Below are 12,140 nucleotides of genomic sequence, written 5' to 3' on the forward strand. Positions count from 1 at the left end.
GTGAATGACAAATAAAACCGAAATTGTAGACACACCAAAAATGACTAGCACACTGAAGTCTATTCACTTGGCAAATTTAATTTATTTAACTAAATTGAAGCTTTTAAAACTATATATATTTTTAAGAAACCACACAGATAGAAGATCCCCGAAAACAATGGAGGCAAGAACAAGAGCGAATGCTAAAAGACTATCTCATGGTAGCGCAGGATGCTCTCAGTACCCAGAAGGAGCTGTACCAGGTGAAAGAACAGAGACTAGCACTCGCCCTGGATGAGTATGTACGTCTGAATGATGCCTACAAAGAAAAATCAAGCTCTCGTACCAGCTGTAAGTACATTAGAAATGTGTATGTTGTAACTCCTTTGAGCGTGCTCTGTAATGGCTCTTGTTCTGCAATTCAAGACTAGTCCTCAATGTTTTGAGCCCCTGGCTGTTTTTCCGACAGCCTTTCCACTTTTTGCCCCTTAAGGCAACTGTGTTCTGCTGCAGGGAGCTCTGGTCTGTCCAACACAGTTGAACTCCTACAGAAATTTGGGCCAGGCACTTGGCTCTGAAAGCTGTTCCTTCATGTGGTTTGCTGGAACCGAGATTAGGTGGTTGGTGTTCTAAGGATCCAGGATCACTTGTTCCTTTTTGGCTTGCAGCCACCAGGTACTCAGTATGTAAATAGGTGGCAATGATAGATGGAGCAGTAGATTTCACTGCTTGCTGTTGGTAACAGTTTATTTTAATTTTTGCAAAATGTGTGCAGATATAAGGCATGGGGTTCAGTAAAAATAAGTGGGATCATTTTTGATTTAAATCCCCAAAACAAAGGAGGGAACCTGGTGGCCAAGTATAGTGTTTTTGAGAGGTCTGTGTTTGGGTTGTTGGCCAAATATCTTACTCTAGGATGGGGAGTGTTTAAAAAGCAGCAAGCTCAACTCCTGAAGAGAAGAGTAGTGAGTCTCAGGCTCTAGGGTTGCCAGGCATCCTGTTTTCGACCGGAATGTTAGCAGTCCGGTTGGCCGCCCGCAGCAGACTCCGCGCGGCTCCCGGGAAGTTGCTAGCATCTCCCTCTGGCTCCTAAGTGTAGGGGCAGCCAGGGAGGCTCTGCGTGCTGCCCCTGCCCTGAGCGCTGGCTCCGCAGCTCCCATTGGCTGGGAACCATGGCTGATGGGAACTGCAGGGGTGACGCTTGCAGGCAGGGACAGCATGCGGAGCTGCCTGGCCGTGCCCCTGCCTAGGAGCAAGAGGGAGATACCTGCAGCTTCCCGGGAGCCACCTGAGGAAAGCGCTATCCAGAACCCCAACCCCCTGCCCCAGCCCTGAGCCCCCTGCTGCACTCTGAACCCCTTAGCCCCAGCCTGGAGCCCCCTCCTGCACTCTGAACCCCTCATCCCACACCCCCAGCCCAGAGCCCCTTCCTGCACCCTTAACCCCTCATTTCTAGCCCCCACAAGGGGGGCCAAAACCCCCGGCCCCATCCCGGAGCCCCCTTCCACACTCTGAACCCCTCATCTCTGGCCCCACCCCAGAGCCCGCATCCCCAGCTGGAGCCCTCCCCCCACCCCTCCAGCATCCCAACCCCCTGCCCCAGCTGAGTGAAAATGAGCAAGTGAATGAGGGTGGGGGAGAGTGAACAAGGGAGGGGAGATGGAGGGGGGGAGCCTCAGGGAAGGACTGAGCAGAGAGAGGGCAAGCAAGGGTGGGGGAGAACAAGTGATGGGGGGGGGGATGGAGTGAGTGGCAGGTGGGGCCTCGGGGAAGGGTGGAGCAGGGGCAGAGCAAGGGTATTCAGTTTTCTGCAAATAGAAAGTTGGCAACTCTAGTCTCAGCCAGCTGAATAAACCCACCTTCCAGAAAACCTATTTGTTGTGAGAGCTCCTTGAGCTCTGAAGATTCCTTCCCTCACAAAGTGTGCTGCCCAGCTAGAAGAATGGTGGCCAGGTGTTGAAAGCAGGGGGAAATGGGGACTTGCCTTGGGTTCCATCCTAGACAAAGAGCTTCTCCTCCCTTAAATTTTTGAACTCATCCAAATGATGGTAGCAAAAGTAGAAGAAAATGTGTTTAGTATTCATTAATTATTTTCACACAGATGCTGACTGTACTGTATAGAGGTATACGTTAAAAAAGTAATATCCATTTTATTTGCACTGTTATGTTAACCTCATAGTTTTAGTGCTAAGTGAACTCTTCAAGATTTATGGTTGAAAGTAGTAAAATATTTTTCTTTTCTTTTCTTTTCTTTTCTTAAAATAAGTATTCTCAGGCTCCTCATCCAGCACAAAATATGACCCTGACATTCTGAAGGCGGAAATCTCCACTACAAGATTAAGGGTGAGAATGCTTAATTTAGTTCCACTGGAATTCTGTACATAAGGTTTGTGACTGCAGTGTGCTGAGCTTGGGCTAGCAGAGATTCAGATTTAGGCCTTTTGCATCCAGACATTGAAACCACTTAGCATTCCGGCTAAACGCTACTCAAGCATTTTAATTAAACTGTTAGCCAAATCATCCTAAAAACCAATCCAATTAATTTTTAAAGGGAACACCCTTAACTTTGAGAAATATATTCATTGGTTTAAATATGCCTCATAACTAATTTCACCTAGAAAATAATTCAGTAATTGATTGATTCCTTTTTAAAGGCGAAAGCTGGGAGAAGAGAGGGAGAAATCCTTTAAAAATGCCTAGTATGTGGATCAACACCCTGTGCTTAATTTAAAATGAGATCCTTTTATTTCTAAAATCAACTTTTGGGCTCTCACAGCAGAATTGGTTTTAAATTTGTAATGACCAGGATAATTTGGGACTTGTTTTAATCTGCAGATACAAAGTATTGAACAGAAGTGTGCTTCTGTACACAACTACTAAAAGATTTCTGCATATTATAGGCATTGGATTTGGTTATCTTTTTAATAATATGAAAAATAAATAGGTTGATTTATAGCTTGCTCTCTCATGAATTAACCTTAAATAAGGGGGGAAATGATGTAGAATAAACTTAAAATCTAAGTCGGAAGAGGGAGTTCTGTTATGTGAACTGTGTCAAACACTGCATTTTGTGCAGTTTGGGTTCTCCATTTGGTATTGAATTTTTTGTCTAGTCAAAACCTGCTCAGGTTGGAAATACAGCACCTTCATATGCTTGGTGCTTGAATCGGTCCTAGGGATATATAGGTTCTGTATGCATAGAATTTACACAAGAGGTGCTGGTTATAGAGCTTTCAACGTCCCCTGCTGGACAATTCCTAGCATTTACAGCAGCCCCAAAGTCACGTCTCCTCTTTATATGTAGTCCAAATCACAATTAGGGTTATCAACAGCCAGTATTTGAGAAGTAGTATGATGTCACACGTTTAACTTGTTTTTCCAAATTAACATTTAACACACACACCATACTGCAGTACATTTGCTTCCCAGGTCATGCACACCCTTCCCACTCTCCTACCCAGGTTCATCATTGCCAGTTACTTAATTTTTAGGGAGTGGGCTGGCCAGCAGATTACAGAACATATTTCAGAGGCAAGTTTCAGGAACCCTTGAAGAGGAGGGAGCCCTCTGAGAAGAGGGATTTAAGCCTGTAGGAGAGGCTGACAGGATGACAAGGCCAGGGATGGGAGAAGAACAAATGTGATGGGGAGGGCAAATGATAGCCTCTACATGAGGATGGCTCCCTTTAGGAATGGCTAAGGAATTTAACCATATTTATTTCCAGAAGACTGGCAGAAAGGTAATGTTGTACCAATATTTAAAAAGGTGAAACAGGATGACCTGGGTAATTATAGGCCTGTCAGTCTGATGATTCCAAGCAAGATAATGGAGCAGCTGATACGGGACTGGATTAATAGAGAATTAGAGGAGGGTAACATAATTGTCAGTCACCATGGGTTTATGGAAAATAGATATATCAAACTAACTGGAGATCTTTTTTTGATGTGAACACAGGTTTGGTTGATAAAGGTAATAGTGTTGATGTAATATACTTGGACTTCTGTGAGGTGTTTTGACTTAATACTGCATGACATTTTGAGTAAAAAAAAAACCACTTGATATAAAATTAACATGGCACACATTAAATGGAATAAAAGCTGGCTGATAGGTCTCAAAATGTAATTGTAAGCAGGGAATCATCATCAAATAGGTGTGTTTCCAGTGGGGTCCCATGGGGATTGGTTCTTGGCCTTACACTAGATAACGTTTTATATTTTAATTACTTGTAAGAAAACATTAAGTCATCACTGATAAAGTTTGCAGATGACAACAATTGGGGTACTGGTAAATAATAGAGGACAGATTGCTTGGTAAACTGGAGGCAAGCAAACAATGTGTATTTTAATATGGCTAAATGTAAATGTATACATCTAGGAACAAAAATGTGAGCCATACTTAAAGGATGAGGGACTGTATGCTGGGAAGCAGTGACTCTGAAAAAGATTTGGAGGTCATGGTGGATAATCAGCTTAACACGCGCTCCCAGTGCGATGCTATAGTCAAGAGAGCTAATGCCATCCATGGATGCATAAACGGGGAACCTCAAGTAGGAATAGAGGTTACTTTACCTCTGTATTTGACACTGATGCGACCACTGCTGTGTCCAGATCTGGTGCCCATAATTCAAGAAAGATGTTGATAAATTGGACAGGGTTTAGAGAAGCATCATATGAATGTTTATAAGATTAGAAAACATGCCTTGTTAGTGATGGACTCTAGGAGCTCAGTCTATTTAGCTTAACAAAGAGAATGTTTCTTCCTATTAATATTTGAATGCTGGGAGGGAGAAGGGGTTAGCACTGAAAAGCCTAGCTGAAGGAGCAATTTGAATGTGAAGAGGAAGGTTGCTGTTGAACAAGGAGGGAGTTCAAATCATGGGCATGGAAGAAGGCTTGTAGATGGGAGAAGGGACAAAAGGACTGTCAGGCAGGAAGCTTAGAGAGGAGTATGGGCAGTGGTAAAGGGTGTAAGATGAAGCAAGTGCAGAGGTGTGGGGGGGCAGAGGGGGTTATACAAAGCCTTGAAGGAGAGGACAAGGAGCACAAGAATAGAATGCTTTAATGTAAATAGAGTGCAGTAAACAAACAGAGGTCATGCTTCATCATGTAGGTCACATTCTTCTGGGATAGCACACCTAAGGTTATGTCTACACTGCAGATCTTACAGCAGCACAAAAGTGCTAGTGTAGACAGACCCTAAGTCCCTGGTGTAACACTCGGTATAATGAAATGAAGATGAATTACAGTAGAGGATGTTTAGAAGGTGATCTTTAGGAAACACTTATGAGTTGTGGGGGATCCAGTCCTCCCAGCAGTTCTGTGGTTCTAGGGAAAATGGGGATGGTTTTAATCTCTACATTATATAAAACATGAATGTGGTAGTGTAGTTGTTAGTTTTTAAGGTTTTTCCATCCCTTGACTGGAAGTTTTGAGTGAAATCATTCCTGGGGATTGGAATTTTAGTTAGTTCTCAGTTTGTTTATAGTTAGGAAAATGTCTTGCTAGTCAGATGGTGGGTAGCAGAGGAGAGTTTAATGTCCCTTTGATACAGTCAGTGAATTGGACATTTCTGTCAGGATATCTACAACTAGGCTTGCTATAGCCACTCCCTTTATCACGTTAAATGTCTAACATGATCAAATAATTTGATTTCTGTCAAAGGAAGCAGTTACAAATTGTATTTCCAAAAAGATGAGTTCAGCCCAACTCCCTATATTTAGATAAGAAATTTTACTGGAAAAAAAATGCTTGAAACCATTTATTTCTACTAAGGAAAAAGGCATGAGCCAAAAAATTTCAAACTTGGATGCCTAAAATTAAGCTCCTCAAGATACATCCAAAGAAGTGGGTATTCACCCACGAAAGCTCATGCTCCTGTACGTCTGTTAGTCTATAAGGTGCCACAGGACTCTTTGCTGCTTTTACAGATCCAGACTAACATGGCTACCCTCTGATACTCAAGATATATTTAGGCACCCAAATGTTTAGGTCCTAAATCTTCAGAAGAGCTGAGAACCCAGAAGCCCTTTTGAAGACTGTAAGAGCTGCATATACTCAGCACCTTTAAATATCAGGCCTTTAGATTTGAGAGAGAGAGTAAAATTTATATTTTATTTTGGGGAATGTGTAGGGAATGTCCATCCAGTTCTGTGAACATGTTCTCAAAAATACAAATTTTGGGATATAATTTCTTTTCTGCTTATATAATCCCTCCAGTTCTCTATTGTAACAAAACCCATAGTTAATCATCAAAATTATATTAAAAGTAACTAGAAATTTTTAACATGACCAGATTTTTACCATTTTCTCCTGGCAAGGAAGTGAACCCATTGAAGGTGGCATCCCACTACTTTTGTCTACCACTACTTTCCCAGTACCTTTCTTTGTGACTTATCATCGGTCTAACCTCACATTGTAAACTCCTTGGAGTAAGGGCCTTGTCTTTTTCATTTTCCTTGTAAAGCAGCAACTCTGCTTGTGGTGCTATATATAAAGAATAGACAATGGTGGAATAGAAAGACTATATCTGCATTAGTTTAGGATGTGTGTGCTACTTAAGAGTGCTAAAGCCATGATTGTCTTATAGAGGTCATTCTAACTTAATGAGTGCCATAAAACCTTAATATGAAACCATCCTGTATTCTATTTGCCCTGATACAAGCCCATTGAAATAAATGGAAAGAATTGACTTTCGTGAGTTTTGAATCAGACCCTATTTGCTACACTTCACAGAAAAGAAAATTAATGATGTTTGAGCAGCAAAAAATGTAATGGGTTATTTTTTTGTATATCACTTATGAGTCAACTATGCGGTCCATAGAAGAAGAGAAATGTTATTGAATACAGTTTTTGAAAGCTTTAAAGTTACATAAATAACTACATAAATACAAAATAATGTTGTAATTTTAAATATCCTCTATCTCATGACCTTCCAGGACTGGGAGCAAGTGCTGTGTGTTTCACCCGAAAGGGGAGAGTCTCCATTTTCCAAATGAGACAGTACTAATTTCTAGCCCTTGTGATTTGTATATTGGACCTTAAACTGGTCACTGGTGCAAGACTTAATATTGTATATCCTGGACTTCTGGCCAATGTAATTTTGAAGCTTAAAGTCCAGCGTGACAGGGGAAGGTAGGAAATATTTGGTAGGGTTTTCATTTTCAAATAATAATTGTTTAAAAGTTAAAACTAGTCCCAGGGCAGATTGGCTAGTGTGCAGAGTGCAAGTATGGCTGTCAGAGGCATCATAAGTGCAAGTTATCACAAGACTCCACAATTTCATGTGGGTGTTTCTGCCACAATGACATCTGGGATGTATTAAGTAATTATTACTTACATTAAAGGGACACCGTCCCATATCTGGCCTCCACAGTTTGGTTTAGTTTATTTGGAAAGTTTTTACATGACATTTAAAAACAATTCCAACAGAGCTTTTTGTTTTTACTGACAGCCATTTTTGGATGGCGCAGCCCAATCTGTCAACATTTGAAATAGCATCATTAGGGTGAAAAAATAGGAATACTGTTTTAATCCCCGTGGGACTGAGATTTATTATTTTTTTGGTCAGAGCAGGAAAAATGTTTGCCTCAAATGTTCCTCCTAAATAAAGATAGTTGGTGTGTATGCGTTTGTAGCCAAAACAGACCAGCCTTGTGATTGTTTGAGAATCTAGAAACTGATTTGTGTAGAAACAAAAGTGAAATTGACTATTCTATTCTTGTTTCCAGGCTGACTGAAATGCAAAAAGTAAACAAACAGGCTAAACAGACAAGCCAACATCCTAGTTTTATAAAAAGGAACAATTCATGAGGAGAATAGGAACACTTTCTCTTCTGACTCTTTTGAACTATAGCCAACTGAGAGCTTCTTGGAATGATCAAGTGAAAATATTATAATAGAAAACTAAAAATCTGACTGTCTTCTAAGATAGTTATCATGCATGCTTAACTAGCAAAAAGTAAATTACATTTTAAAATTCTCTCAGGTTTATGTCAGTGTCAATGCTAATAAGAAAATGTGTTTTTAATCTGATGTCCGTTTAACACAGAGGTAAATTGCACACAGACATCAAGAGGATAACAGAATGCCTTTGTTTTTGATAAGTGCTAAAAAGCATCACACATAGCAATTTACCTTTTTTGCTTATCTAATGTAGAGACTGCATTAATTGTTGGAAACCATGGGTTACACTATTTAACAAGAGGAATTTTCTAATTCTTGCTTTGATTTCACACAAAAGGTTAAGAAGTTGAAGAGGGAACTCTTTCATATGAAGCAAGAACTGCTCTATAAAGAACAGGGCTTTGAAACACTGCAACAGTAAGTATAAGAAAATAATTGAATTTGACTTAAATAATTCAATCTACTAGTTAGGACTAAACCAAATACAATTATTATTGTACAGAGTTGCAGTGAAAAGACTAGGAATAAGAAAATGGCTGGAAAGAATCCACCAAAAATGAACTGTTTCCAAAGGGCTAAAGCTTTTTTTATTAGGCTCCAGAGAATCGATAGAAACCACAAACCTGCTTTGGGAGTAAAAAAAGCAGTAAAACGAGTTTCATCTCACATGTAACTTGCCCATTACACAAAAGTGTGTTGGAAAAGAGCAGGAAGGAGGCTTTGTCGTAAGTCCCATAAGAAGGGAGATTAGATCCTGCCTGCCCCCTCAGCTGGCATGGAGAGAGAGGTCTGCTACCATAAGGAGGTCTGAACAGTGCACAGCAGAGAACAGCTCAAAATGAGTTGCAGTTTTGAGAGTTAAGGGAGATCTTGCCTTTTTAAATGGATCACTCTCGAGCCCTGCATCATACATCTTCTCAGGCTTTATCTACACTACAGAGTTAGGTCGATGTAAGGCAGCTTAGATGTATGTCAGTGTCTACACTACAATGTTGCTTCCACTGAAGTAAGCAGCCCGCTGCACTGACATAACTCCACATCCACGAGAGGGGCAGCTGTAGTTAGGGCGACACAGTGTCCCTGTAGACATGGCGTTACTTATATCGGCTGTTATATCGGGCACTGGCAGTCCAGGCTGTCAGGGGAGTGTGGGCTCAAACTCCTGCTGCCGCCTCCCAGTGAGGGATTGCAGGGCTGGGAAGCCCCTGCGGGAGTCTAAATGTGAAATAATAGTAGCCAGAAAACAGACAAAAATGTCAATTTCACTGCTGGTAGGCTTCTTGCTGTGAAATTGCAGTCCACTCAGGCTCACAGATATGAACCCGGCACCCAGCTGACAGCTTGGGCTGTCGGGTTGGGGTGTCCCAGCTGTGAGCCAGTACCCGCCAACGGCTGGGGCGAAGGGGAACTGCTGTGAGCCCCATGCCTACAGCTGAGGCTGTCAGCCAGAGGGCTTCTGGGCTCCAGCTGTCTGTCCCACAATGCCTCACTTCAGTCAGTGGAAGCGCTCCTGGTGAGGATGCGCACCACTGGCAGAAGGAGCAAGTGTGGACATGAACTTCTGCTGTAATTACTGCAGTGGCTGTACGTCGACTGAAGTCGACTTAATTTGGTAGTATAGACGAACCCTTCAGTATCCGAACATCAGCCAGGCTAGTTCTGCAGCAGAAAGGTACTTCCTGGGAATGGCAACCAACTCATGGTGACCCCTATCCTGACCAGTGTGAAAGTGTAGATAGCAACAGAGGGTCCTGTGGCACCTTTGAGACTAACAGAAGTACTGGGAGCATAAGCTTTCGTGGGTAAGAACCTCACTTCTTCAGATGCATCTGAAGAAGTGAGGTTCTTACCCACGAAAGCTTATGCTCCCAGTACTTCTGTTAGTCTCAAAGGTGCCACAGGACCCTCTGTTGCTTTTTACAGATTCAGACTAACACGGCTACCCCTCTGAAAGTGTAGATAGTTTTTTACTGCGGAACCTTTTTATAACTGAAACCTGCATAGAGGGGCAGGTAAGTCAATTTACTTATCGATTCTGTGCTACAGAACTCCTCCCTCTGATTTAGAGTCTTTGCACAGACTATGAATTCATATCTTTGTGAAAGATGACAGCTGGATTTTTTTTTTTGTATAGGAACCTTCTAAATACTAAAAGTGGAAATTGTAAGAGGATTCAGTTTCACTTCTTGGGAATCCAGTACCAGTCTTAGCCATAACACACTTACTTACTTAGTTAGGCAGATGCACACAATTAGCAATTTCAAATTTCTTTTTACTGAATAGCATTCCTAAGATAAACCATTACAACACAGCCGTTACAACTCACCCTAGCTAGACTAACCTCACTAACTAGTGATTTGTTATTTTCCTTTAAAGTGAAGAATGTTACACGGGGTCTAAACCCTAAAATATATATGTTTATTCCTTTATAAAATAAATACAAGGATTGGGACTTCTGCTTTCATGTGGGCTCATCCTGGGTATTATATTGACAACAAGATAAAACATCCAGTTGCACCACATAATCAGTGGTTTCAGCGTTCACAATACTGAGCATGTACACAATTTCAAATAAGAAAAACTGACTATTAGTGTAGCTGTTAGGTACACATGGTGTCTTTGGTTCAATAATGTAATACACTTCAGAGACATTAGACCTCCAGTCTATGATTCCTCCTTTGTGGTGTTTTCCCAGCCTCAATTCCACTGACTTCTGTAAATTTACAAAAAACTGTATTGAGATCCAATCCGCAGACTCAGCCTGGCACAGGGGTGGGCAAACGATGGCCCGCGGGCCAGATCTGGCCTGCTAGCCATTTTAATCCTGCCCTCGAGCTCCCGCTGGGGAGCAGGGTCTAGGGCTTACCCTGCTCCAGCAGGGGAGTAGGGTCAGGGGCCGCTCCACACAGCTCGGCCCACTTCCGGCTTCTACGCATAAGGGCAGTCATGGGGCTCTGCTTTGCACGTTGCCCCCGAGAACCGCGGCCAATGGGAGCTGCGGGGCGGTGCCTGTAGATGGGACAGTGCGCAGAGCCGCCTGGCCGCACCTCCATGTAGGAGGCGGAGAAGGGACATACCGCTGCTTCTGGGAGCTGCTTGAGGTAAGCGCCACCCAGAGCCTGCACCCCTTAGCCCGCCCCCTGCCCCAGCCCTGATCCCTGTCCCACCCTCCAAACCCCTTGATTTCCGCCTGGAGCACCTTCCTGCACCCCAAACCTCTCATCCCCAGCCTGCACCCCCGCACGCCCCAAACCTCTGCCACAGTCCTGATCCCCCTCCCGCTCTCCAAACCCCTCGGTCCCAGCCCAGAGCACCCTCCTACACCCCAAACTCCTCAGCCCCACCCCAGAGCCTGCACCCCCAGCCTGATCCCTCACCCTCCTCCTATTCCTCACTCCAGCCCGGAGCCCCCTCCCACACTCTGAACTTGTCATCGGTGGCTCCACCCCGGATCCCACACACCCCAACTAGAGCCCTCACCCCCTCCCGCACCCCAACCCCAATTTTTTGAGTATTCATGGCCCACCATTCAATTTCTATTCCCAGATGTGGCCCTCGGGCCAAAAAGTTTGCCCGTCCCTGCCCTAGCAGCTCTATCTTCTCCCTGCAGTACTTGTCTGGATCTGACTGGTGGTCAAAATGTGTGCCAATTTTACCCCTGTTGGAAATCACTACTGCTTGGTTAGGAGTTTCCAGCTTCTAGCTAAAGGTGTATGTACATGCAAGAAAGTCTGCTCCTATGAACAAAGCCTTTCATGCCAGCTTCAACACAGCTACTGAGCAGATTAACTTCCTGCACTCCCTCTAGTGTGCTAAATTACAGCTACTTGTTTGCAGTCACTCAAGGCTCTATACTGCCACCTTGTCTGGGAATGTTTCGGTATCAACTCAGAGCAGGCAGAAACAGCAGCTGTAATTACAGCTGCTAAGATTTTTGGCGGAACACCAGACAATAAGAAAAAAATGAAGAGAAGGGAGTTATATAACCATGCTCTAAAACAGCTCTATAAACTACCTAGGAGAAGACTGTGGCATGGTTAGGCTAGTACCATACACAGGAAAACAATCCATGTATGTATTAGTCATGGAAATGTATAGCAGTAATTGGAAAACATGTTAATGTGTAGGTTAGCATGGCCTTAGCCATAGATTGCATCAGTAAATAAAATAGTGCAACTTCTGAGCTGCCTGATGGGCTCTAAAGGTCTCCTACTGCAAGGAGTTGATTTAATTCCATGGGAGCTGAGGGTGCTCAGCCTC

The 12,140-nt window shown here is 43.1% G+C and overlaps 1 protein-coding gene across 5 annotated transcripts in view; it reads left to right on the forward strand.

Annotated features, from left to right (window-relative positions):
- WWC2 (WW and C2 domain containing 2) overlaps positions 1 to 12,140 on the forward strand; it is a 156,296-nt gene that overhangs the window by 76,738 nt on the left and 67,418 nt on the right. For 4 of the 5 annotated variants that reach the window (XM_005281937.5, XM_042842067.2, XM_005281936.5 and 1 more), the window contains 3 exons: positions 127 to 330; positions 2,246 to 2,322; positions 8,218 to 8,297. In XM_005281937.5, coding sequence (XP_005281994.2) covers positions 127 to 330; positions 2,246 to 2,322; positions 8,218 to 8,297 — 361 coding nt within the window. Of the gene's footprint in view, positions 1 to 126; positions 331 to 2,245; positions 2,323 to 8,217; positions 8,298 to 12,140 lie in introns of those variants that run through there. The other variant, XM_065596738.1, reaches the window with a different exon arrangement.

Source organism: Chrysemys picta, chromosome 5, assembly GCF_011386835.1.
Source record: "Chrysemys picta bellii isolate R12L10 chromosome 5, ASM1138683v2, whole genome shotgun sequence".
Taxonomy (NCBI): domain Eukaryota; kingdom Metazoa; phylum Chordata; order Testudines; family Emydidae; genus Chrysemys; species Chrysemys picta.